Genomic DNA, 26703 nt, shown 5'->3' with positions numbered 1-26703 from the left:
AACTCCATCCCCCAAACAAATTGCAGCTCGGCCCCCGAGGAAGCCGGGCAATTTCTGAAGCAGCAGAAGGTCAGGGATGGATGCTGAGGGATGGATGCTGAGGGATGCGTTTCTGCCCACACCACGGTGCAGACGTGCTGCTGGCCGCCGCGCTCCCACTGCATGGAATGAGCTCAGCATACGAAAGGAGAGGGCTGGCGCCGAGCAGGGATGGGGAAGAAGCACGATCTTCCCTTGACAAGCTGGCAAGGAGGAGACAAAAAAACCTTTCCACGGTGAATTAACCCAGTTGTGTCTGGAGCTGCATCCCCCCTTCCTGCCTGCCTTTGCTCCCCGGAGCGAAGTGCAGGGTGGAGGTTAGCCTTGCTGGTAGAAGGAGGCTGGAGGATGAACGTGGGTTGTTTGAGCTGGGGTAATGCAGCTCAAAAAATAAAAAATAGATTCAGATCCCAAGGAGTATGGAGATCCCATGTGGGGGTAAGGAATTCCATAGAGGATTGGTCTGTCCGTGGTGGTTGAACCCCTTCTTGCCCAAGAAGACCTTACAAGGATGGCAGAAGCTCAGAGTTGGGTCACAAGGTGGTGATGCAGCCCTAAAATGAGACATCCAAGCAGATCAGGGTGCTTCACCCCACTGAAATCCTGTGCCTGCTCAGCCCCTGCCACAACAGGGATGGCCACTGCCCTCGCCGTGAGTGATGGGACAGCAAATCTCGTTGTGATGACACCCATCCTTCTGGATGGAGACCCGTGGCTTTGTGTAGGTGATCCTGCAGACCCCAACCAGCTGCAGCTCCTGGTTTTTGGCTGTTGTACCTGCACACCATAGAGCAGCTGCCCACAGAAGTGGCTGTGCGGGGAGCTTTTGCTGTGTTTTTGAGAAGCTCAGAGGTCCTTGAAGCCTCTCGGCTCAGGATTTAGGCTTCAGGTCTGCTTTTACGCAGTGTTCTGAGCCCCATGGCAGCCAAGAGAACCTGGAGGCAGCCGGCATGGGACAAACACCTACAACCCAGCCAAGAAAATATCCAAAAACATCATTAAACAGTAAAGCAAGACCGGCACAGTTTGTATTTATTTCCTCTCTAATTATGTCCTCTTTCCTAATGAGATACTGAGGACAGATGGGCTGCGTGAGCAAAAAACATTTTATTTTTTTTTCCTACCCCATCTCTGAATTTTACAAAGAGATGTTGAAAGGAAAGGCAAAATTTGGAGTGCTTGGGATGGGAAGGAAGGAGAAGCCACCCAGGCAGGGCTCCGTGTGGCCGTGTGGCACTGTCCCTGTCCTCCAACCATCCATCCAAGGGGACCTTGTGCTCATGCCGAGGTGCACGCATGCCTTTGCACGGATGCACACCAAACACACAGCCACGTGCACACACAAGGGCATGCTTTGTGAGCTGTGCACAGTGTGTAAAACCAGTGTGCTTTCACACTTACACTTAAAAACACACACACAGTGTGCTCAAGCATCATGGTGCACGCACACACGTGCTTTTCTTATCACTTTATCATGCTTTGAGCATGATATTTGCACATGCACATGCTCAGGGGAGCTTATGGAAGCGTGCACACACATGTGCCAGCGCACACACGTGCACAGAGGCACTTGCACACCCGCCGCGGCACGCACAGACGCACTGCAGTTCGCACCCTGGATGCTTCTCCCCAGCCAGAGATCTCTTTACTTGTCTGAGGCTAATTAATGGCTTTTGGCAGCCACATTAATAAATGATAATCCCTTCATAACAGTGCGTGAAGCCCTCAAAACCCCAGGATCTCTGATGTGCCTTCCTGAGTGCTTGCTGCTGGCTCTGAGCCCTCGTACTTCCCTGCGAGCATCCTCACCTTGGTCGGCCGAGGCAGCGGCGTTCTGGGAGAAGCTGGCATTGTGCTGGTTTTACTGGGGTGGCTTTGCTGATGCTCCATCCCTGCCCCCTTCAAGTTTTGTTGTCTTCCTGGCTTAGAAAGGTTTGGTTGTTAATTGGGAGCTTTGGCACTGCTGTGTGCCCATCCTGGTCCAGTTGGACAAGATACGTCACGGGGAGAAATGTGCTCGTGGGCACCTACCATGGGGCTTGGAGATGGAAAAATAAATAAATAAATAAATAAATAAATAGAGGAAAGCCATTCAATAGGAGTTGAATATTAATGACTGTGTTTTGGGGGAATGCCCCCAGCACAGGGACATCACCTCCTGTCCCTTCAGACCAGCACAGCCCCCAGGAGGAGGCAGCTCAGGTACGGAGGCAGCTCCCTGAGCTCCAAACCCTCCCTCTCTCCTCTCCTGGGCGATGAAGGGGCCGACGAGCACGAAATCCATGGCACGAAATCCATGGCAACCCGGTCAGCAGCCTCGCAGCCACCGCCTCGCTGCCTCCCCTCCCGGCGCGCCTTTGTCTGCCGCTGGCGCATCCCTGCAGTCCCCATGGGTTTGTTTTTTTGTGCTTTTTTTTTTTTGTTGTTCCCCTCCTGGATTTCTCTCGCTGGGAGCTGGCACAGCAGCCTCTGACAAGTAGCCAGCAAAACAACCTGTGGCTGCAAATCTGGGTGTTCCCCTTTGAAAAAGACCCTATGATAACAAACCTGGAGGTGAAGCAGTTTGTCCCCTCTGGGATCCATGACTTGGACTCAGAAAATGCCTGTTGCTTGCGAGCAGCCCTGCCGAAACGAACCCACAGTCTGTGATTTGCACATGGGGGTCGAGGTCTGCAAGTGCAAACAAACAAACCAGCAGCCACGGGGGAATTTTGTTCCCTTTCTAAGCAAACCAGACCAAAAGGAACCCCCCCAGAGCCTAAATCCCTTCTTGCTGAGCCTGCTCCAGGTGTGAAATCCTTGCTTTTAGGGCAGCCCCAAACCTTGAATCCACCCCTCACTGCTCTGGCAGCTTCCCCCAGCAAAAAAAAAAAAAAAACCTCCTCCAGTGCATGAAACCCCTCGGGGGACCTGTATGAGATGGGCTGAGCTTTCTCACCCCAGCAGCGATGCTGGCGTCGTGCTGTTGCCAGACACTGCTGGCTTCTCCCCTGCCCCCTTAGCAATCTCCCTGGGAGACTGGGGCGAGCCCCAAGGAATCCCAGGCTGGAAATGCACAGGAAGGAGCAGCGCCTTGCACGGATTTTGCACTGTACAAGCAGGTTGCAAGCGAGTCCCAGCTCCCCAGGGCTCAGCTGCCTGCCTCCTGGGATTCCTCCCCTTCTCCTCCAGCATCGTTTTCTCCCCTTCTCCTCCAGCACCATTTTCTCCCCATCTCTGGCTCTGATTTTCACGAGATACCCATGCAAAATGCACCCATGGGTGCAGCCCATCAGGGCAGGGCGTTTCTCCAGCACCCAGAGGAGGAGCCCAGGCACCTGGAGCGATGCTCGCCTTATCCTCAGCTCCTGCTGGAGCTGCTGGTGCTGCTCCTGCTGGAGGATAAGCATCTGCTTGCAGCCCAGGCTGGCTCCAGCCCAGCACGAGCACAAAGAGGGCTTTGTGAAGGGGATGCACAAAGCCACAGGGCAGAGCTGCTCGGCGAGGGGACCGGAGGCCCGTCCACAAAGCGGGTCCCTTGGGGGGGAAGCTAAAAGGAGACCTTTCTCCCTTCTCTTTCTCTCTTTCCAGGCGGAGAGCGGCGCGTCATAATTAACGGGCTGCAGGTGATCAAAGTCCCGCAGCCCCTAAAGGGAAGCGAGGAGGAGAAGGGGGGAGAACAAAGGGGTAGGAGCAAACTCTCCCTGCAGGGCAGGGCTCTGAAAAGCAGAAGAGCTGAGCTCGGGGGGCTGGAGGCTGGCCACGAGCTCGACAGCAGCTTCACATCCTACAGGTTGCAATGCTGATGGCCAGGCTTGGCTCTTCCCCACCGCTTACAGCAAGGGAAGGCAGCATGATCAGAGGGGAAAAGCATCCTCCTGTGCTCTTAACAGGACCAAAATCCTCGGCCAGGATGGCCGGGTAGACTCATGTAGCCCTGCTGGAAGAGAGGAGGACTCCTGCCCCTGAACTCTCCTCCCTATCCCCATTCACCCCCCTCCTGTGCGTTACCACAAGGGTTTGGGGTCATTGGGAGAGAAAAAAAAGAGGTGGGAAGGGGTCAGCAGGCAGCAGGTTGGCACCTGGAAGGGATCCAGGCCAGTTCCAGCAAGAGCAGGGCTGGCCCTGTTCCTAGCCCAGTTTTCTAGGGAAGAAAACCAGGCACCATCAGGGGCTCGGGGTGGCTACGTGCCAGCATCATCTCCTCCCTTCCTGCACCCAAACCCATCCGATGTCCCCAGACAGTGCCAGAGGGAAAAAAAAAACACTGTATTTAGGACTCTGGACCTCAGGAGAGATGATTTCAGCTCATTCAGGGAGCTGAGAAGTTGTTGGGGAGGGGTGTGGGGAAGGTGTCTGAGACAGCTGGTTGATTTTTTATTTTTTTTTTTTTAAAGAAAACTTATTCAGAGCTTGGGAACAAGCCCTGCCTTTGCACATGAAAATGAGGAATTTCAGCACAAAGCCCGCTCGGTTAATTAAGACACTTCTTGGTGAACGGAGCTGCTAAAAGGGAGCATACAAGAAATGGAAATAAGGAGAGCAAATAAAAGAGGAGTGCCAAGGCAGTGCTCGGGTACTGAGGGATAAAAGCAGCGGGGCTGGCACCCAGCTGGGGCACAGGCTGGCCAGGGATGCTAAGGGCAACAAGAAGGGCTTTACGAGATTTTAATGGCACACTTCAGGGAAACTGGGGGCTTGGTGCCGGATGGGGGGATAGCTTAGCACTGGGTGGTTGTGGAAAAGGTTGGATACCTTGTTTTTTTTTTGCCTCAGTTTTCATTTCTCCAAGCTTCTGCATAGAACATTTTTTTTTATTCCATTTGCATCTTGCTACCGAGATGTCTAGGGAGCATCCTGGCATCTCTGGGATCACCATTCAGAGCAGGCTGTTTGGCAGCTAATGAATCCTAGAATCATTAAGGTTGGAAAAGACCTCCAGACCTCCAACTTCATCTGGTCCAACCATCCAACCCAGATAATTACCATTTTATAGTCACCTTTCCTAATGAGCTGGCCAACCCTCCCCATGGGGATCTTAGAGGACTGGGGGTCTCTGTGATGGGTGGGCTTAGAAGAGCACCCAAGTCAGGAAGAATAACTTATTTGGGACTTTTTTTCTTTGTTTTTGTGCTGTGGCACTGCTTGTGCTAGCAAACCAAACAGGCAAAGTGTTTGCTGGGAGCCGACTCTTTGGTGGTCCTCATGGACTACAGCATGGTTTAGACATGGGACAATGATCCCCAGGCAAGGTGTGGGGTTTTGTGTGGGTCAGGGATTGCTCCCAAGATGTGGTCTGGCTGTGGTTGCCCTGTTTTGTGGTTAATAGCATGGATATAACAAGATTGACCACTTGGCCTGATCGAGTCCTGGTTCCTGGTGGAGAAGCAGCCCTTGGAGGTCCCCTCTGATCCTGCGTTTTCATGGGAGGTGTATATATCATGAAGACTTCTTCTCCAAGCCTTGGCTTGGAATTGCATTAGGAAATTGTCCCTTTGGAAGACTTGTGAGTCATTAGTGATTGCTGAATGACGAGGAAGTTTTACCTAACCCCATCCTGACTGTCGTGCAGGGCAGGCTGAGCGTGCCAAGGCGATCCCATCTGAAACCCAAGGCCAGAAGGTCCCTGGCTATACCTCTGGGGCAAGCAGTCGGCCATCCCACATCTCATTTTTCAAGGCATAACTGGAGGATAAATGTTCTACCTTTCTGGGGTGGCTGGAAGATGCTGACCTGGGCGGATCTCTCGCTGTGAACAGCGCTCCCATTTCCCATCCAGCAGCTATCCTCAATCTCAAGCAGCTTGGGGAAATTCTCCCTGCCTCCTGGAGCATTCCCCATCCCAAAGAAATCTCCTTGTGGCACCCTGCGTTTTTGGAGCAGCTCCTTCCTGCCCCCATTGTTCCCACGGCGCAGAGACAATGATCTCAGACGGCAGCGCTCTTGAAACCCCTCCAGAAAGCTGTGATTTACGAGCAGCCTGTTCCAACTGGCAGGGGGAATTCGTCAGTGGAACAAAAACATTGTGCAATTCCTCCTTCCTCCTCTTCCCCCTCTGAGAGGCAGGCAGGAGCATGTCGGGGAGCCCTCCACTGAGGAGAAGAGATTTTGGGGAAGGGTTTGGTGAAGCATTGGGCATCTTCTGCCCAGACCTCTCCTGGTAGCCGACCTAGGGTACACCAAGCTGCTGAAGGCAACCAGGATGGCTTGGCTGCCCCAGGGTTTGAACCACAGGGACTCCACGCTGCCCTCTTGTTGCTAATGGCTGGGCAAATTCAGGTCTCTTTTACCCTGAATGAAGTGTGTGCAGAGCTGGTCCCTCTGGGTACAGTAAGATGAAAAAATGAGGGATGAAAGCCTGAGAAATCAAGGGATTGCCCCGTATCTGTTCAAATGATTCGGGGTGCCTTGCTCCCTTGTGTGTGTTTCTTCAGACATGCACTTGGTTACAGAACACACAGCGAGGGAAGAGAGCCTGGTTTGGTTTTGGTGTGTAGCCTGCCACCTCCTCCTTGCTGTCCTTTGTTTTTTCTTTCAGTCCCTTCTGTCTTCTAAAATAAAACCCACTTAGCAGTCAGCTTCAGTCTGAGAAAAAAACAAGCTGCTTGGAGTACTCCAGCTGGAGTTGTATTCATATATATACACACACACATATATATATAAAAATAGTTGGACCATGATATCTCTTCACAGACCGTGTTAGACCATGACAATCTGTTCATTGGGACGGGTTGCCCAGGGAGGTGGTGGAGTCACCGTCCCTGGGGGTGTTCAAGGAGAGGTTGGACGTGGTGCTTGGGGACATGTGGGTGACATTGGTGGTAGGGGGATGGTTGGACCAGATGATCTTGGAGGCCTGTTCCAGCCTTAATAATTATTCAAAGGTTCTCTGATTCTATGATCTGAAATACCACAGAGCAGCAGCAATCTGAAAATTCAGCATGTGACTCTATAAATAAGTCATTCCCTGGCCTTCCTGGTATAAATGTGATTTATCAGAGCACTTCTGTGATGATCTCTCTGTTTAATTTCATTAAGGGCTGTGTGGAGGCAATTGTGGGAGACATCAAAATACAAATCACTCACTGATTATTTGATAGCACTTCACAGTGCCAGAAGAGTAAGGAATGAGGCAGTTCCCTCAGGAATAATGACCCTTTTTATCATCACTGTACAGGGGCTGTGAAAGAGAAGCAAGGTCTCTTGCCCATTAATGTATCGTGATGGACCATGCCAGGGAGCATGGCCAGTTGACTAAGATGAAATACGTAAAATTGCTTCTTAATCAACTCAGAAAGAGTAGAAAAAAAATAATCAAGCTGGGCAAATTGTTTTTAAATGATTTCTTCATGCTGTAAAATATACAGAGTTTTGGGTTGACCAAAACTTCAGGGATTGGGTCTAGCTGGATGAATGGCTGTTCCCCACTGACAGAAAAGTTTCATTAAGGCTATTTCAGGAAAAACGTTTTGACTATTCATTACAGAACAATGTCTGAAAGCAAACGAGCTGTTCTCAATGGCTTTAGTGTTAAATTAATATTTTTTAGGACTCTGAGTACAATAAAAATATAACCAATTAAAATACTAGACAATCTAAAATGTGCATACATGTGAGATTTTGGGGCAACCTGCTGAAATTTGGTTTTCTAGTTAAACCTTGGGAAATCTGTGATCTTCCAGTCTGGCCACCCGAATTAAAAATGTTCATTATTCACATGGACCAGCCTCAGAATTGCTCTTTAGTTTCAGCAAGGAACATGTCTCATGGCCAAGCAGCTGCAGACAACTTGAGAGAGCTTGGGACCACATTCAGCAGAGCCATGGCAAATCAGATACTTTTTTATTTATTTTTCTTCCTTAGCTGGATATATTTTTAAGTGCCTGAAATCACCTTTGGCTCAGTGGCTGAGTAACAAAACAACACCTAGCATAAAAGAGTGAAGAGTGACTTTTTTTTTGGCTCTGTTTCCTGTACATTTTTGTCCAAACACATAACATGTCCTCCCACCTTTATTTCTTTCCATCTCCTCCAGACTGCAAGGCAGAGAATCTGCTGCTGTAGCCATAGGGGATGTCCTAATGATGTGCAAGGACAGAAAAACCTGATGGAAAACCTTTTACACCCACAAACCTTGCAAACTCCATGCTGGTGCTTAGCAGCGTGGAGGTGCTGGACCCACCTGGTGCTTCATGTGAGGTCTCGAGTCCCTGCCTGCTCTCCAGCAGGATTGGAACCGCTGAACAAAAGGAGAGACCAGAGGCAGGAATCAGTACAGACATCGTTTTATAATTAAAAAAATTGTGCATTTCGATGAACAGCTGGCAGTTTATAACCATCCTCATCCCACTTAATGCAGAAAATACATGTCTGGAACCCAGACGTCTGATATCTCTAATGCCACGTACAATGACCTCCTAAGACTGTGCTTGTACTAACCCCTGGCATTCAGCTGCCAGATAAGAGCCCAAAGGCATGACCCCTCTGTATCTGACTCTAGATTATCCTAGAGAGAACCAGTCCCTCTCTTCCAAGGCATTATTTTCACTGAAATGCTGTCGTTGCCATCTTTTGATCGAAAATGCCTCCGAAAACCAACATGGGACATGAATAGATATTTTCTTTTTATTAAAAAAGTAAACAAAGAAGAATTTTAATGATTTTTTTTTTTTCCCAAAATGTCCATGGGGAAATAAGGCTATTTCTCTACTAGTAAACTAAATGGCATCACAATCCAGAGGCCAACTGGCAGTCTGGCCACAACCCTATTAAACCTTCAGTACCTGGGCAGTAAAAGTCTCCAAGTTTAGGCACAACACTGATTAAACTATTAGTACAGCTACAGCTCTGCTGCCCCCAAATACCTCCCAGAGAGCCATACACTGGAGGGGGAGGCACCACCGAGCTGCTCTGGCATGCTGAGAAGAGCAGAGCTGGGCCCTGGCATAGTCAGAAGTGTTGGAACAGGAGGGAGAGCCTCGAGGCAGCCACAATCCCCTGTTTTGGGTGCCAGGAGCCCCAAGGAATCTGTGGCTAAACCCCTTGTGTCCCTCATGCCCTGGAAGGCAGAAAAACACAGCATCCACCCTACACACTGCCAGGACAGGAAGGAATCCCCCTGCGATGGCTGCAGGTCCAAAGCACAGTGAGGGCAGCTCGTCGCAGCAATGTTTGTCCCTTTAATTTGTGGTCGCACTTCACCCTCATCACCCAAATGTCCATTCTCTCCTCTTGGAGGTCCTTTCTCTGACGGATGCGTGTTGCTACAGAGGATCCAGGATTTGCTGGTGCTGCTGCTGGGAGGGGAATGTCAGCCCCGGGTGGTTTCTCTGTCGTGGGATGTCCCGGGTGTAAACTCCCTCCGTTGCCTTACTGCTTCTGGAGCTAGCCACGGGAGTCTTGTGGCCACGGCTGACAGTGGGATCAGGAACAAATATTGCTCTGGGTATAAATTCTAGGGCACACAGGTGACTTCTGGCCAGATGCAGCCTCTGTATAAATATGTCCACGATTCATCCATAATCCGTACCACAGAAAAAAATACGATAGAGTACACTGGACTCAATGGAGCACGTCAACAAGCACATCTCACCACTTTTTGGGGCTGCAAACCATTTAACTCACCATCCCTCAGCTTCTGGGAGGGCTCCTTTCCACTGGAAACCATCTTTTCATCTGAAACAGCCCCAAAGACCCCATGCCTGGGCCGTCAGAGGCAGAGGATTGATGTCTCAGGAGACATCCAGGGAGGAGAGTGACATTTTCTGAAGACAGCTCTAGCCTGGGAGGAGGTAAAAGGGAGGGGAAAGGGGATTTTTGCCCTGATTTCTGGCTGAACCTCCCCTCTGACTTCTGAATACTGGGGATGTGTCCACCTCTTTGCTACTGCAGGGAGAGGAGAAGGAGGAGAAGGGACTTTGCAAAAGAGCAGGCTAAGTGCCCAAGCTGGGTTCAGATGCTCCGTGCTTCCTGCAGGTCCTGCCTTCTCATCTCTGAGCCATCCCAGCACCGGGCTCTGCTTCTCCTTATGCCACCGAGACCAGCCGTGGGTTCCCCGCTTGCTCCTGTTCCCTCTGCCCCTCCGAGACCTCTTTGTGCCCAGCCATCAGGCAGGGAGCGCCCTGGCACTGCCCAATCCTTCCTCCTTCTCCCCCATCCTTCCCTCTTCTGCCCTGCCTTTCAGCACAGCGAGAACCGGCGCGAGTTGATGTTCATCTTGGTGACCCCGATGAGCTTGAGCGGCGTGGAGAGGCTGAAGGAGCTGATGAGGGGGAAGTCGCAGAAGAGGTCGGAGAGCTCGTCCCGCTCCTCCAGCTCGTACGTGGCGTCGTTGAGCATGCGCTGGTGGAGGTGGCAGGTCTGCTCGATCTTCAGCTTGTTGATGTCGCTGCGGAGGCGCATGAGCTGCCTGGCCAGCTGCTGGTCCTGCAGGCGCATTTCTGCCTGAAACGCAAGACGGAGGGAGCGGAGGGGAGAAGGTATCAGCATGGGCACTGCACGCATTGCTCAGGGTGCTGCTTGCACCAAATCATTGGGAAATTAACGCGGCCAGGGGTGCTACCCCGCTGCGAAGGACTGGGATGGAGGCAAAAGTCTTCCCTGCAATGCATCCCAGTCAAATAGGAGCTCAGGATGCTGAATTGCTGGTTCTGTGCCTGGTCAGCTCTCTGGAAGAACTGGGAAAATGGAATTAAATCCAGCCACACCGAGGCTGATGGTTCGGGTATCAGCCAGCGCAGTCTTTAGAGCCTCCCTCTCAGCCCTAAGCAAAGCCCAAATTAATCTCGCTCGTAAGGGAGCAGCCACAGTGAGAAGCAGCAATTAGAGGTGGAAAGGAGCAATTAAAAGAACCCCAGAGAACCGATCCCCAACTACCTGGCACGGGTTTCCAGCCTGCATAAATCAGGGCTGGTTCATGACAGCGGGGAGCGTGGCTCCCCACATCCCCCGGGGCTTATCTCGCGGGCTGGCAGCAGATCTCAGGATGGGGCCCCCACGGTCCCCATGGGACAGGGAACAAGCACCCCGCGGGTTAACAAGCTGAATATTTCAGAGGGTTTTTCCTCCCCTGGCACCCAACTTTGAAAGGTGGAAGATTCAGAAGTGATGAAAGGAAATTGATTTTTTTGTTATTATTACTATCATTTTTTTTTTTTAATTCCGACTCATAATTAAGCAGAAAACTCCTTGCCACAGGATATTGGGAGTGGTGAAGGAAGGAGGTGATCGCTTGGCGGGATTCACAGTGAGCATCAGCCTTTACCTGGGGAACAGAAGCCGGCAGACGCCAAGCCCCACTTCTCACCCCACCTCCCTCCCTGCAGAAAAGCAGCAAACCTCAAAAGCCACAAAGAGAAGGGAGTGGTGGGAGAGAAGCCAAGCAGGTGAACCTTGAGGCTTGAATCTCTCCTGGAGACAAGGAGGGAGCAGCACAGGCTGGAAAACCATCCTCTAGCTGGCCCCGTGTGATGCCCTGACCCTTTTCTTGATGTCTCCTCCATCCCAGGACATGAACCAGCATGAGAAGGAGCCCGCTGGTACCAAGGATTCCTGACTGTGAGTTTATTTCTGGGTATGTTTTTGGTTTTCTTTTTGTTCTTCTTAGCTCCCTGTGGTCTGAGCGAGAAGTTCAGAAGCAGACCCAGGCTACAAGTACATTAATATGTTAAATTGTGCATGGCCACAAAACTTTTCTCTTTGCTCAGCTGCAAGCGCAGTCCTGGCATCCTTTGAGCAGAGGCCAAGGCACACAGCCCTGAGCAACTCCCCACAGGCACCCCTCAGGAGGTAACTTGGGGGGATTCGTCCTCAGCAGGCATTTGGGATACAGCCACCGTGCCTGGATTTTAACAGCCTGGACACGGCCAGACCGTACCAGTTTGCCTCCAGGCCTGAAAACCAGCTGCTTGGTTTATGAGTACAGATGACGAGCGACGAGTAAATTTATTCCTGGGGTAGTGGCTGGAGCACCAAGCTGCAGAGGTGAAGGGCGGAGGCAAAATTCAGCTCAGGATGCTCCACAGGTGGCCCTGGTGTTTCTGCACAAGACCTTTCTGATGCTCAGAGCCCAAGGCAAGGGCTGACGTTAATATAATGTAAATTAATCCGAGCCAAGCAAGGCTCTTCTCACTCCTGTCCCACAGAGGCACCGTGGAGGACCTTCCTTGGTACTCTCAGACAGCATTTGGGGTCCGTTGTTTGCAGAGGATTCATTCACCTTCCTATAAACCCCAGCCTGAACTTCCTTCTTGAATTGTTGGTGGGGTTGTGGCAATTTACCCTCTTCAAAAAAAAAAACCTCAACCCAATATTTCCTTGCCCACAGCAGAGCAATGCCACTTGGTAGGCTTTTCTTCTCCTACATGAGTTGAATTATAAATAAATAAATAAATAAATAAATATATTAATTATATCTTTCCCTGTTTCACAATGAATGCCGTGGCTTGACATTTTATCAGGAAGGCGATCGCAGATGTTGTTGGACTGACCCTTGGTCAGTATTTCTTGTCGGTTAATCAAGCTACATGAGAAAAGTCAACAAATGCTTTCACCAGAGGTTTTGAGGAATGTGGGATTAAAAAAAAAAAAAAAAAAAAAAAAGTTTAGAAAATGAATTAGGAGACCTTTGTGGAGAGGGAATGGACTTGGAGATTGCCATTTCCCTCCTGCAAGCCAATTTCCCTCTTTTTGACCCATTCTTGCTTTCGATGCTTTTCTAAGAAACCATTTTGCTTTTGTGCAAGTTCACAGACAAAGCTGTCTGGGTCGTGGGGAGCAGATTCCCAGCTTTGTCCTTCAGGTGCTCAACCTCTGGTCTCCGTTCCTTTCTTACACCATACCTGGCACCCCTGGCATTTGCTGAACCAGCCCGGCTGGGCAGAAATTATTGTCCTAGACCCAGCCCTTGCAGGCTGTGCTCTGGGGCTCTGCAGGGAAGCAGGGATGAGCTGTCAATGTGCACGTTTTCCCAGGGACATAAAGTCCTCTTCTGCCCTCCAGGCCAGCAAAACGGATGGACGGGGGACAAAGCCTGGTAGTGGCTGGCTGAAGGACTATGTGCACCGTGGGGAGATGGCACAGGAGAAGTGATTAAGGATCTCTTTTGGAAAGGAGCACGGTCAGGGTCCCAACCTGTGCTCCATGAAGCTCGGGGTGGTGATCTGCGGAGAAGTGGTTGCTTCCCCAGGGTTCACACTTTTTATTTCTAAAAGATCAAAAGAAAGTGAAACTGGGTGCAGCCACTTGGATCCAAGCGCAGCCCAGCCACCAGACCCTTGCCAAACACTTCAGAGAATTCGGGTACGTCTGTGTTTAGGTTTGAGGCTTCATCTTCAAAGGTGCTCAGATGCCACCCTGCTGCGGCTAATTTTAGATGCTCACGCCCTTGTGGTGCAACCCACAGCCCCAAACAAGGTGTTTTTGCGATGCCTGTGGGTTACACAACCCCAAATCAAGCCCAGATGCTTTAGCTAACACATGCAGGACCTGGCATGGGTCGCAAATCTCACCTTTCTTCAGTATTGGGTTTAGACTGTGTAGAGTCCCTCAGAAACTTCATCTTACCTTTCCTGAGGGACGTAGTTACCTCTGCTTTTTGTTGAATTAAGTGGCACTAAAATGTATCCAGGACTGGTAATGGTATGTCTGGGAGAAAGCCCACAGCCAGAGGAAAAGCCTGGCAGCTCAGCATCCAAATGAGGCCAAGAGAGGACTTAGAGAGGAGTAGTGTTTTTCAGAGCTACAGTTCCATCTCTGCCACGTGCACAAACCCATATCCACCCCATGAAAACCCACTACTCTCTAAAAAGGATGGTTGCACCCAAACTGCCCCCTGGGGATGGTTTTGCTCTGTCTAAACACCTCAAACTGCCCAAATTCCAGCAATTTAGAAGTAACGATGGCACTGCTTCTGTGCATGTGCACAAGTCCTTTCACTGCTTGAATTACAAATATGGACAAATCCTTCCTGGACCTTCCTGGACCTGTTATATAGCAGATTTCCAACACAAGTCACTCCATCACTATATCCATCCTCTAGATTCCTCCTCTTTCTCCCCCACCTCCCAAAAATCACACAGCAATCTGGAATGGTGCTCATGACAACAGTGTTTTGGTGCCACATCGACATTTAAAATAACCTAAGTACTTGCTCAACCAATATCAGTGTCAAAAATAGAAATAATAGCAGGAGCTTTGTAAAGCATGTTGCTGAGTCCTATTGCTCTTGATGAGGAAGACAAATTGATCTGAAGTGGAGACACCAACAGAGAGAGCACCTGACTTTCAGGTCCCTTTTCAAAAACCTTTCCTGCATACTGGTTCACACACCTCTGATTTCAGTGCAAAAATGTTGGTGAATTTGAGAAGGAAATCACACTTTCCTACCGCACCACTGTCATTACTGTCCGAAGGCATCCCAGCTTGTGGTGGAGTTTTGTCCTTTAATTACTTGCCACACATTTAGGGGGAAAAAAAAGCACTTTGAAGGCTCAGTTTTAGAACTTGTAAAAATTTGTCTTGACAGGCCAAAAACAAAGCAGAAAATAGAGCCTGACCACTCCGATCCCTGGGTCTTTCACCATACCCTGGCTGGTGGCAGTCTTACTTTCAGTGTTGATGATAAGCAGACACATTTGACAGCACAGAGGCAAAGAGGAGACAGGAGGAGTTAGGAAGGGAAATGTTCCAGCCCCCGGGCGGTTCAACACATGCTGAGTGCTGCAATTTGCTGGTACACCTACACAGAGCCTCACAGCACAAAAACAAGAGCAGGAATTTGCATGTCTGAATAAATCAGCTTCCCAAGGCCAGATTCTCAGCAGGTCCCAGCTGACGTGGCTGGCTGGAGCTCAGTGGGCATATGCAGACCTAAAAAACAGGGCCAGGTCTTCACGTGCAAGGTGCAGAATCAGGTCCCAGGACTGGTCACCTGGGGGGAAAGACCACGAGCAGCAGATGCACAGTGAGACCTTGGACTTGTCCTTGGCTTCCCTTCTGACCGTGAGAAGCCTGGACCCGGCTGAACCCGAACCAGAGCAGATTCTGGACACACGGGGACAAATTCCCTGCAGCGTTGGATGACCTCTATTTTGGGAACTGGAAGTAATGCTTCAGGTTTAGCAGGCAGCTTTACTTGTAACACCATGGCTAAGAGGAAATCTGGGCATGCACGTGCAACTAAACTCACTTTGTTTCCAGAACTGGGTGTTACAACACAAACCGCTTGCTGGGGATGGTCTGCTGCATGTGCAAGCTCCTGAAGCTCTAACGGTTTGGCAGGGTGCTCATGGTACAAGCCAAAACCTTGCTAGGCTGTGCTAATGAAACAGCCCCGCCTAAACATGCTGGGAGCTGTGGTGAGGTTTGAACAGTGTGAGAGATGCAGCTATGCTTCGCTTTGCTTCATTTTGTTCTGTAAAGGCACAAGCAGTGGTGTACCTGTGTCCTGGGCACACACTGCTTCTGCCCTTTCATTGGGGAACTAATTTAGAATAATCTAAATTGACTCCTCTTGGACTGCACAGAGTGAGGGAGAATTCAGCCTGCGATGGAGGATGGCATGGCAGAAGCAGATTTCCCCCGAGTTATGACATGGATCACTTTTGGATGCTGTTCAGAAAGCTGCCCAGATGCTCATGTTGATTCTGATTGTAATGGTAGAGCAAGCAGGGCCAGAGCCTTGGTCATCATCTCATACATTATCAGCGTGCCTCCTGGCACAGCTTTGATTCCAAAAACCAGCAGTGCCCCAAGCAGCTCTAGGCTTGGTTTGTGAGTTACCAGGGAGCCACAGCTCAGGAAAGAGCCCTGGCAGAGTTGGTGCTGATGCAGATGTGCTCGCTCCTGCTATGCTCTGTGGCTGCGTCTGCACCAGGCTGCTTGTGGCAGGGCTGGTGCTGTGCCCAGGTCTGTGGTCTCTGACGTTAAACCAGACCAGAAAGATTTATCGCCCACTGAGGGCAACCATAACCGAGGGATGGGTGCTGGAGCCCTGCCTGTCTGCCCTGAGCAGGCTGTTGTCTGAAGGATGCTGCACTTTCTGGCCTTGGATCCTGCCTTAAGCAGATGTAGAAACTCTACAAAACCAGAGCCATACCCTGTTCTTAAATCCCCCTGTTCACTTTGCCATCATTAAATGCTGGTAAACAAGGAAAAATCCTGGCTGTGTTGGGATAAAAGGAAGCTGGTTCGTTTATTTCAAAAGAAACTGGGCTTCATCCTTGAAATGCAATGTGAAATGCATCTTTTTGTTCCAGCACCCTGTGAAGCGATGGCCTTGCTGTGTTCTCACTGTTCGCTGGCAGCTCTAACCCAGCAATAGTGCCTCCAACATAGCTATTAAGCTGTGTGGTCAGTCAAATGCATGCTCTGTCTTTTGGGGAAATTGTTCTAAATTACATGAGTCACGTCCAGATCCAGTAAAGACTGGTATAATTAAGAGACAGGAAAATGGAAAGTGAGGAACAATTAGGGTTTGCTTTGCCCTTTTTCTTCCTTAATTTAAACTTTTAATTTTCATCAGATGAGGGTTTATATACCACACCCTAGTCTAAAGGGTAGACTCTAAGACAATTTATACTTTGGGCAGGAGACCAAGAACAAACCAAACCCGTTAAAATCTGGGTCTTTAAGAAAGAAGAAATTGTTCCTTACTGTCTTTGAGCATCTTGAGACTTGGGTTTTACATCAAGCCCTCTGTGACTATGAGAATTCATCACAGATGCAAGCATGGACCCAGGTTCAGCTCTGAGATCAGGAGCTGATATTCTCCAGAGCACCGAGTGATTTTAGGAGATCAACTCAAAACTCTTTGTAATAGTCCTGGATTTCTGAAAGTGCTGCTCTTGTTTTCCAAGAGCTATGGTCCTGAGACACATCTCAGCCACCAAAACTGATTTTCAAGACCACTTGTGTAAATAACTCCTTCAGAGATCAATCCAGATGGCAAGTGCAGCAAGAACAACAAAAAAGTTGTTGAATAAATATTCTTTGGCACAGAAGTCGCAGGGACTTAAAATATATATATATTATTCACTGTTCTGCATGAGCAGCTTTCCTCAAAGACTTTTGGTGCTTATCAAAAGCAAAGGATTTGCCCAGGAACATTTTCACGATCGTGTCTGAACCACACGTGCTTTCGCAGCCCTCAGGGACCCCATTGCAAATAGCGCTGCCGTCCAAACAGTTGCAAATGCTGTTGGCAATCACAAGGCAAACACCCAATTTGGCAACAGAAACAGAGTCCCGTGACATCAGTTGTATCCAGTTTCCAGCCACGTGGGCCAAATAATAAGGATTTTTTTCCTTCCATTTTCATTTTCAGTCCAGAAGGGAAGGATTGCTGGGAAGCGCCATCTGCCTCTGCTTGCTCCTACTCTTGTGCAGAGCAGGGCCCACTCTCCAACCCCCAAAACGGCTGTCCCAGTCCCACCATCCATCCTCTTGGCATTCCCTGGCTCCATAAAGGATACACCTATGTTTCCTGAAGGGAATTATCCCCAGGACATGCTGATTCCTGAGCTGGGCTGGAAGCTGCTTGGGTCAGTGCTGGCAGGCTGGGCCTAGGACCACGACAGCAGCACAGCACATGAAAGCTGAGCTTCCAGTGCCCTTGCCCTGGCTCTGGTTATTTTCCTAACTTATGTGTAGAGTTTATATCTTGTCTTTTTCTCTGTGAAACATGGTTAGCAGAATTTTTCCTTCCTGCTGAACTGCACAGAGCAGGTCAGTGAAGACTGACATAGGCCTGGCCCGCCTGTCATGTCCTCCCCTTGCTTTGGGAAAGCAGAAGGTCTCCAGTCCTTCCTCCTGGTGGCTTGTATCAATGAGAAATAAAGATATGTGTTAGATGGGGTGCGTGTCTGAGGCAGGAGGATGACAGAAAAGTGGGCCAGTGTGTAATGAAGGAGGACTCAACAGGTGATGAACCTGTGAGAGCTGGCTGAGGAAGGGTCTGCGGTCAGGCTCTGCCATTGTCCCGCAGTGCGGAAATGATTTGGGGAAAGATGGTTCCCACAAGACTTACATAATATTTTAATTAATTAAATAAATAAAAGGAAATAAAAAGGGGGAATTGGGCAATCACTTGGAAGTTAGATCTGCTAATGCTTGTTAAATGGTGATCAGTATGCAATGTCCCACTGAGGGAGCTCCTAAACCACTGATGGCCACAGGCAGCAAGGATAAATCCAGAATGGGTAAATCCAGCAAGGGCAATGTATTCATGCTGTATTCACCTGAGACACAATTAAAGAAGCAGGAGATGGAACAAACTGCTAAAACTCGACTTGCTGTATTTCTTTGGCCTGCTGGAGCCCAGCAAGGACTCTGAGATGGACCCGGCTCCTTCTCCAAGGCCATGGGCTCTCTGTCGTTCACCTTTCCCTTTCCCAGGTTGCTCCTGCCAGCCATGCAACGACTGTGGGTTGCTTTTTCACCCGGGGCTGAAGGCAGCTGGGAACAAAGAGCTTCTTGTTTCCCCCTCCTTCTTTTCCCTTGAAAATAAAGACTGCTATCTACTAGGGGCAGGAAACCACTTACCAGTTCCTTCCGGAGCCACGTCAAAGCCTCGTCGATGCTCTCAAAGCCGCCTATTTTCCCTGAGGTAAGAGTCACCTTGTCCTGGGCAGGGTTCCCATTGAGGTGCAGCTGCACCTTTCTCAGAGGGACAGTCTCCTCCAGGCCCTTTTTGGCCTCATTCCCGTCCTCCTCGTCGGCTGGCTGGGGGCTCTTCCATGCTTGCTCCTCCAGCTTCGCCTTCCACTCCAAGTAGGACGGGCGCCTGGTTTCCAGCCTCAGCTTCTCCGTCAAAGCCTTGAGGCTCCTCAGGTGATCATCAGGAGGAACGGCACCTCCAGAGCCACCATCTGTGCTGTCCACCACCTCTTCTATTTGGATTTTAGGCAGAGACATCCTCTCCGAGAGTCCAACGGCATAGGGTTGGGCTCCCACGGGTCAGGGACAAGGGTGGGAAGCCCTCAAGACCGGACCAGTTCACTGCAATGAGCCCAACGTGCCTCCTCCGAGGATAAATCCTGCTCAGGCACCACGCCAAGGCTGGACGGACACCTAGAAGAGAAGCAGAGGGTTAGTTTCCACTTTGAGAAGGAAAAGGGAGCAAGGAGGGAGAGGCAGCTCTTGCAGCGCGTGGGCTTTGGGAAAGGCAGGGTGCCAAGGTGCTCCCGGGGAGTGTTACCTCATCCCAGCTCTCTGCCTTGCTTTTGGGGCAGGAACAGACAGGTTTTTTGGGAAGCTCTGGTTACGTGCACCTTCGATTTTAAGGGGCCATGATAAGGTTGCCGATGAGGCCAGGAAACACTGACAGACCCTTCTGAGGCTGTGTCACACAACCCGATGTCCTCTGTCTATTGCTGGGGGTCAGGGTGACTTGGCACCATCCTGCTGCCTCCCCAGCTGGCAATCCTACATCTCTCCACTTAAGTGAAAAAGGGACAGATGATAAAGGACAATGTAACCTTCTCCCAAACTTTTGAGCCCAAAGGAGAGATAGAAATATATATATATATGTATTGTTCGTTTGTTTTCTTGCCCAGTTTTAGGGGGTTGCACTTAGATCTAGGCTTGCTAAAGATGCCAATCTCCAGCTGTAAGATTCAGCTTCCACCCATCCAGTGAGCTTGAGGCAGGAGCAAAGCCCCTGGCCAGTTTGGGGAGTAACCGGAGCACTGTCACAGCTTGGGTTTGGATGCCTGCACTAAGAGAGATCTGGGCTGGTGGTTTCCATCACTGACCAGCTCCAGTTTGCCTCATGGCAGAAGTCCCTCACCCTTGCTGGCTCCTGAGCTGTGTCTGGATGGTGTCCAGGACAATGAGCACCAGCACCGAGGAGCCAGGAGCTTTCTTCCCAGCTTCTCCTCCTTACACCACCGGTGGACCACAGCTTGGCCAACCAAACTTTCCTCCGTGGGACAGAGAGCTCGAAAAATTCTGCAAGAGTTAAGCTCAGGCAGCTTCTGCATTCATTTGAGGTAGGATCAGATAAGAGACTTTCTCAAGGTCATATGCTCATCTGTGGCTGAGCTAGGAATAGATCCAGAGCTCTCGTTTACACGTCGAACGCAAAACAAAATACTTTTTGCCTGCCTGGTAACATGCCCAGAAAGACCAGCCGGGACGTATGCAGCTTTCTAGCTGGATGCACTGAAACACAGCAATATGAGTTACTCAGCCATTCTTCTCCCTGCTATTTGTGCCCACAAAGACGTGTGCAGCTCTGAAATCCAGACCATAATTATGCCTCTCAAACCTTTTCAGTAAGAAGATTCAATTTAAAATAAACACCAACAGAGAGCAAGATTTATCCTACAATTGCATGGAGGCACATGGGCTGAATGAGTAGCTGATAATATACACACAGACAGTCCGGGGGTGGAGAATTAGTCATGTTGCGGTCTTGTTCCTGCTCCTATTTATGTTAATGAGAGTTTTACGGTGAGCGGGAGCAAGCCCAGATACTACATCAGGTTGAAGCCAAGCGCTCTTGTGCCTGGAGCAACAACAGTTTTCCTTCTTCTGCTGAAAAAATAGATTGTATGGAGGGGAGAGCCGAGGGCTGCCTGTTTGGAGAGTCAGGCCATGCACCAGCTCTTGCACTGATGCTCTGCAGAGCTGAGGGCACGTTAATGAATTTTGCTCCAGCAGCATATTCTAGCCCACTGACATCAATAATGGGAAACACTAACGACTTTGAAGACCTTGTCTGAGTGTTTTTTGCCTCCACTGAGGTGGGGATAGCTAGAGGTGGCAGAATCCAGCTGTCTGATAGAGTTGAACGCACTGTGCTGCTGGATTTGGTATCCCCTAACAGAGAAAACACCTTTATTGTAAGGCTGACATTGCCAAACATTGCACCTACAAAGCAGAGCCCCCGCAAATTCTTTTGTCTCATGTCTCCAGCACAGATCTCCACCTCCCAGCACCTGCTGAGGGATTTTTCTGCCCTGGAAGTGGCACCGTTCCAGCCCACCCTTCACCTCCCAGCTGCAACACCAAGCCCCTCGTTCATCCCATGGGCATCCCTCTCAGCCTTCTTCTCCCAGCCTCCCTGTCCCAGGCAGGGACAATTTTCCTCTAGGCTGGCCTGGAATTGATGTGCTTAATCCTTGATTTGTCTTCCTGATGACACTTGGCAGTCTCGATGGGTTCATGCCATGCGGAATGAGGGGTAACAGGAGGTTGGCACCAAAATGGTGACCAAAACCCAAAGGGTTTCCCCCTTTCCTTGCAGGAAAGCTATCAGTTCTGAAGGTACAGGACACATCAGGTCACCGAGTCAACACAACACCTTTAATTTCTTCATTGGGTTAGGCTTCCATGGAAAAAACAGCTTAATTGACCCACCCTGAAAGCTGTCATCCAAAGGGATTAGCAGGAGCACGCGAACGGATGGAGAAATCACAGGACTACCCAACTGCCTTGGGTGTGAAGTCCTGCCAAGCCAAGGCTCACTGAGCTGGCATGCCCTGAGGCTTGGCTTTTGCACGTTTGCAAGCCAGCAAAGCAAACCCTGACACACCAGACACACCTTGTAAAGCTCGTGGGGAATCCTGTGCTCTAAGGAACCAGGTCCAGCGGCACAACTGGCCACTGCAGCTTCCCACTGCAGAAATTCCTCCATCCCCAGAGCAGAAGCAGCAGGCCTGTCCCCATCACACACCCTCAGACATCCCTGCTTGTGGATTAATCCATGAATAAATAGCAGGAGAACCACATGAACGCCTCCTGAGCAAGCAGGTGAGATGGTGTAGGCAACAGGAGGCAGGGGCAGGTGGAGTGGGGTGGGAGAGAAGCTTTGCTCTATCACCACTAGCGGTGGGTAACACCACGACTCAGATGCTGTTCATGGTCAAAAGGGAGATCACATGAAATGATGCCTTGGTCTGCTTTGAATATGAGGTTTTCATGCAGCAGGAATTCACAGGCTGTTAAATTCAGGGCTGTAAAGAAGGGCCCTCAGTGCTTTGGAAGGTCACATGCTGGAGAGCAAAAGGTCTAGGAGAATAAAAAAGAGAGTGGGGGAGAAACACTGAGGTTGAAAATTGGAGGGAAAAAAAAATCCACAGAATAAATAAAGCAATCAGCCAAGACAGGTATAGAGAAAAAATTATTCAGTTCTCTTCACTGTCCCTGGTGGACATCAGCTTGCAGTGATAGCAGCTTTTATTGCAGAGGAGCAGCAGTGATTTTAGGAGTCTACATTAATCTGCTCTTCTGGTTCTTGAGAAGAAAACAAAAACCCTCGGTGTGGGACAGAGCCCAGGCTGGGAGAAGTCTTTTGGTGGGATGCAGGGGTGCCCGCATGGCCCATGGATAACACCTGTGCCATGTGTCAGACGGGGCTTGGATGTTAATGACCTTCAAAATGCCTATCAGTGCCATTTATGCCTCAGTTTCCCTCTCACCAACTAGGCAGTTTGTGCAGCTGGGAAAAAAGCTCTGGGGGTCTTCAGAGATGTACAGGGTTTCACCTCCTGTATTTTCAGCTGTCTCCATCCCATCTGGGTTCCCATGCCCTGACTGTGATCGATGCAGGGATGCCCTACAGGACCCGTGGAGCTTGGGACGCAGTTCAGTTTGCAGGCAGTCACTCCAGCGGGGCCATGCAGCCGCCTCATAACCCTACAAAAGAAAACCCTGATACAAATTCCACCTACCAACGCCATCCCCCATCCCTGCGGGTCTGTTTGGGTGATGAGGAGCCTGCAGGTGCAACATCAGGAAGAAAAGAGGGGGTGAGAGCCAGCCGCCCGTGCCCCATGGGGCGAGAGAGTGGCGCTTGCGTCCCCCAAAAATCTGGGGATGGGGTGGGGGTGGCAGCCCCCCCGTCAGTCTGCAGCAGGTTGGGAGCGAGGAGGAGACGCCTGTGCAGCGGGGTTGCCATAGCAATGGAGGCAGGAGGACCCTGGCTGCTGCTCGGTGCTGGATGGAGGCTCCGAGCATCCTCCGGGCAGCACAGGCACCGAGGATCCAGCAGCGAGGCCGCTGCAGGCAGCAAACCTCTCCCTGGCTGCCCCACGGGCTGGGAGGGGAGAAATTCTCTCCCCAGGTTGTGTTATCCAGGATTTGGCAGCCCCATGGGTCGCTGCAGCACCTGAAATCTGCTCCTGCAGGAAAAAAATCTGGTTCCCTTTCCTGCCTGTCCTGAGGCGACCTCCAGCCTCCTTCCCCCAAGCAGGAGGAGATGCCAGCAGCCTGGAGATCAGCCTGATCCCGAAGCCAGGACTCCCTCTGGGTGTGAGCCCCCGCTGGAATCGGTGTTATCAGTGCCGTTATCAGGTGCTCAGCACCTGCCTGGCATGGCTGGGGTGAGGATGGGCTGCACGTGGAGACCCCCTGGCCACAAACCTGGGGGCTCGGCCCCTCTTCCAGCAGCGAGACGGGGACACCGAGTACGGGCACGGGTCTAGTGGCTCTGATGCCCACGTTAGCCTCATCCCTTCTCACGCAGAGACCCACCTCCAACCTAGGGAGAAGACCACATCCATGTCCTTGGGCTGATGCAGGGTTTGGAGAGGGGGTTCCAGAGCTATCCCATATAATGGGTTGAGACACTGATAGAGTTTAATGGGATCCTGGGTGCTCCTGGGTATTTCTATGCATTTACCACCATGAACAAACCCCAAAAGACCTCCCAGGCAGCTCAGATGTTCTGGTCAACAGCAGAGAGGCAGCCCATCCTGCTGCTTCGGCCCTTCAGGTGTGGGTTTGGCATTGGCAGATAAATGGGGGCAAGAGGCAAGACGTGGGGTTTCCACTCATGCACAACCTGCAGCGGGGTGAGGAATCTCCCTGAGGGTTCATCCTTCCACCCTAACGACCCCCCAGAAGTAGCCCCAAATGCAAGGAAGGAGTAAGGGGGAGCAGTGGGGGGCTGCAGCCGATCCCTCAGCCTGGCAAGAGGATTAAAAATGGGAAGAAAAGAGGAGACTCGCTCGCTCTAGGACATTTCCCTCCAGTGCCAGCAGTAGTTTCAGAACCTGCCCCAACAAACACATCCATCCCCTGGATCCCTGCTGCACCGTGCCCCTCCTGCACCCTCCGACAAAACCCAGCAGGCTGCTTTCGAGGCAGGAGGATGGAGATTGCTGCCTGCTTTAGATGGGCCCTGGCAGCTCCATCTCCAGAGCAGCCCAGTTCCCCTCCATCAGCAGATTTCCAGCGGTCGGGTGACAACCCAGCACGAAGATGGCCCGGGCTGTGCCAGATGTTTGGCATTCCTGCAAACCAGTCTGCTGGTGACGAGTGGGAAGCATTTGCAGACTGGGAAGCCTTCATGGAAAGCAGGGGGGGCGACGCTGACTGCCAGCCCATCACCCAAAGCAAGGTAAAATCGTTCTTAGAGGGAAAGGGATTGAGCAGCAGCAGCTAAGGCAACTTTTTTTTTATCTTGGGACCTAATCCTGGCTCCCAAATACGTTCTCAAAGGACCTGTGTCTTGGCAGAGCCTCTTTCCTTAATTTTCACCGCTGTCCACCCCCAAACCCAGCTGTGTTTCACCAAGGGAAAGAGCAGCTGGAGAGGGCAGGGACCTCTGTGCCAGTGCAGCAGGGGAGAGGCAAAGGGCTGCAACTCCTTGGGAAGGAGCTGGATCAAGCTGGGAAATGCTCCCTTCTCAGGAGACTGGCACACAGAGGTATTTTTCCCTCAATGCAGCATGGAAGGCAGCAGGCAGAAGGGTATGATTTCAGAGGAAATAAAATAAAATAAAATAAAATTCTTTCTGGGGAGAGATTTTCTTCATTCTGCCCAGCACCGAGCTCACCCCCTGCAGATGCAGTGCCAGGACCAGCTCCCGTTTGACTCCAAATTAAAGCGATCAGGGGGCAGGATCGCCCCCATGGCGACCCCCTAATCCCTTTTTCGTGCTCCCTGTCCCATCCAATTACTCGCCTTAGCAGCTGCCGAGCACCAAGCACTGTGCTCAGACCTGCCTCCTCCCCGGCGCTTGCAGCGCTGAGCAGATCCCCACTTTGCTATTTAATATTATTTAAGGTGAGCTGCTCACAGACCCCCACTCCCTCCTCCCAGAAAGGCTGAATTACTCCCTGGCTGGTTTTTATTTATTTATTTTCCTTTTTTTTTTTTTCCTGCAGTGTCTCTGCTAGGTTTTGCAAACCCCGAATGGCCGCGGAGCTGTTGCAGGCTCCTTCCTTCCCTCTCTGCTTCATTTTTGTGTCGTTCTCATCCCTCCCAAGAGGTGCACACAGGAAAGGAGAGGAGACCTGAGATGCAGATGACAGCGATGGCACCAGCGTGCTGAAAGGATGGCTGGTGGAGGGCAAACCCACAGCTTGTTCCCACGGAAAAGTGGGGGAACCCATAGGATAGCGGCAACGGGCGGACAAAGCCGCGGCAACGCGGTACCAGCTGGACACAGCTCCTCACTGGAAACAAGGCACCGGGTTTTCCTTCATTTCCATCCCTTTTAAGCAAGCTTCCTAATGTAGAAAAGCTCCCGGGGGCGAAGCAGGGGTGAATAATCCAGGGATCATCCCAGGGAAATAGGGAGGATCCCCCAGCCCTGCACGGGTGCCAATTTGGGGAACGGATCAGCTGCACCGTGCGCTTTTGTGCCGGGGGTGCCCGGCTCGTGCAGGGCTGCACCCGTGCTGGGAGGGGTGCAGGATGACCCCGTTCTTTTAGTAATTAGCCCCAAGCTGTTACAAAGGGCTCTGGAGAAGTTCTGGATGATTTTTTTTGTTGTTTTCTTTATCATTAAGATGAGCTGCAAGGGCCAGACCTGAGCAGGTGGAAACCTGCTCTGCTCGACGCAGTGCCTGCTTCAAAACCCAGAGGCAGCTACACCCTGCGAGGCCACCAGGCTTTATCCCACGGTGCCTGCCCTGCACAGACCTCCCCGGGGCTCTCACAAATCTGGGGGAGGGGGCAGAGGGAGCAACAGGTGATCATCCCAAACCAGAGCCACAATTTTTCCTGTTACACCCCGAAAAATCCCGCCACAGGAGGTGGTGAGTGCCCCCACAGCTCTCCCAGCTGAAAGCAACATCCACAAACCTCGCTGCAAAGGGGGGCAACGCAGACCCTGCCCTGATTTCCAGCTGCTCCCAACCATCAGGGTGCTGCCAGCCTGGCCATCTCCGTGGATTTTTGGTGGCGGGGGGGAAAAGCAAACCCCAAATCCCCCATGTAGGAGCATGCACGCTGAACTTGGCAGTGCTTTGGGGTCCCCACCCCACCGCTCCCTCCCCAAGCACCTGGTCCTTGCTGCTCCCCTTTCCACAGGGCGACCAAACCCAGGGGTCTCCTGCCCTGGGTGCAGCCCTGGGTGCAGAGGGGGGTCCGTGGGGTCCTCCCCAGCCCCAACGCCAGCACCCAACTCACCGGGGAGGCACTCAGCGGGAATGCTGCACGGACATCTTGGCTCCCTCCTTCCGCCTCGGGTCTCCAACTTGGTATTTGCAGAGCGGTGTCACCAGTGCCTTCAGCAGACTGTCTCATCCTCCTCCCTGTCTCGCTTCAGAAATCTCTCTGTTGTTTTTTTTTTTTCCTTATTTAAGGGACTTTTTTTTTTTTTTTTTTTTTCTCCCCAGCGGTTGCGTCAGGCCTGTTGCCTGGAGACAGGCGAGCTATTCCAGTTTGAGCTTTTCAGTCCAGATTTCCTGTCTCTCTTTCATTCATACCACCAAGCCCTGAACCTACCTCCCA

The 26703-nt window shown here is 51.1% G+C and overlaps 1 protein-coding gene across 1 annotated transcript; it reads right to left on the bottom strand.

Moving 5' to 3' along the window:
* Positions 1-8287: 8287 nt before the first annotated feature.
* On the bottom strand, positions 8288-26703 carry FAM167A (family with sequence similarity 167 member A). Its single transcript, XM_084514260.1, has 3 exons — positions 26380-26703; positions 18559-19086; positions 8288-10461 (listed from the first exon to the last, which is right to left on the bottom strand). The coding sequence occupies exons 2-3, from the start codon at positions 18928-18930 to the stop codon at positions 10198-10200; spliced, it is 636 nt and encodes a 211-aa protein (XP_084370386.1). The 5' UTR covers positions 18931-19086; positions 26380-26703; the 3' UTR covers positions 8288-10197.

The sequence above is a fragment of the Aythya ferina genome (genome assembly GCF_964211825.1).
Source record: "Aythya ferina genome assembly, chromosome: 3".
Classification (NCBI taxonomy): domain Eukaryota; kingdom Metazoa; phylum Chordata; class Aves; order Anseriformes; family Anatidae; genus Aythya; species Aythya ferina.
This window is presented reverse-complemented; position numbering and strand designations above follow the sequence as displayed.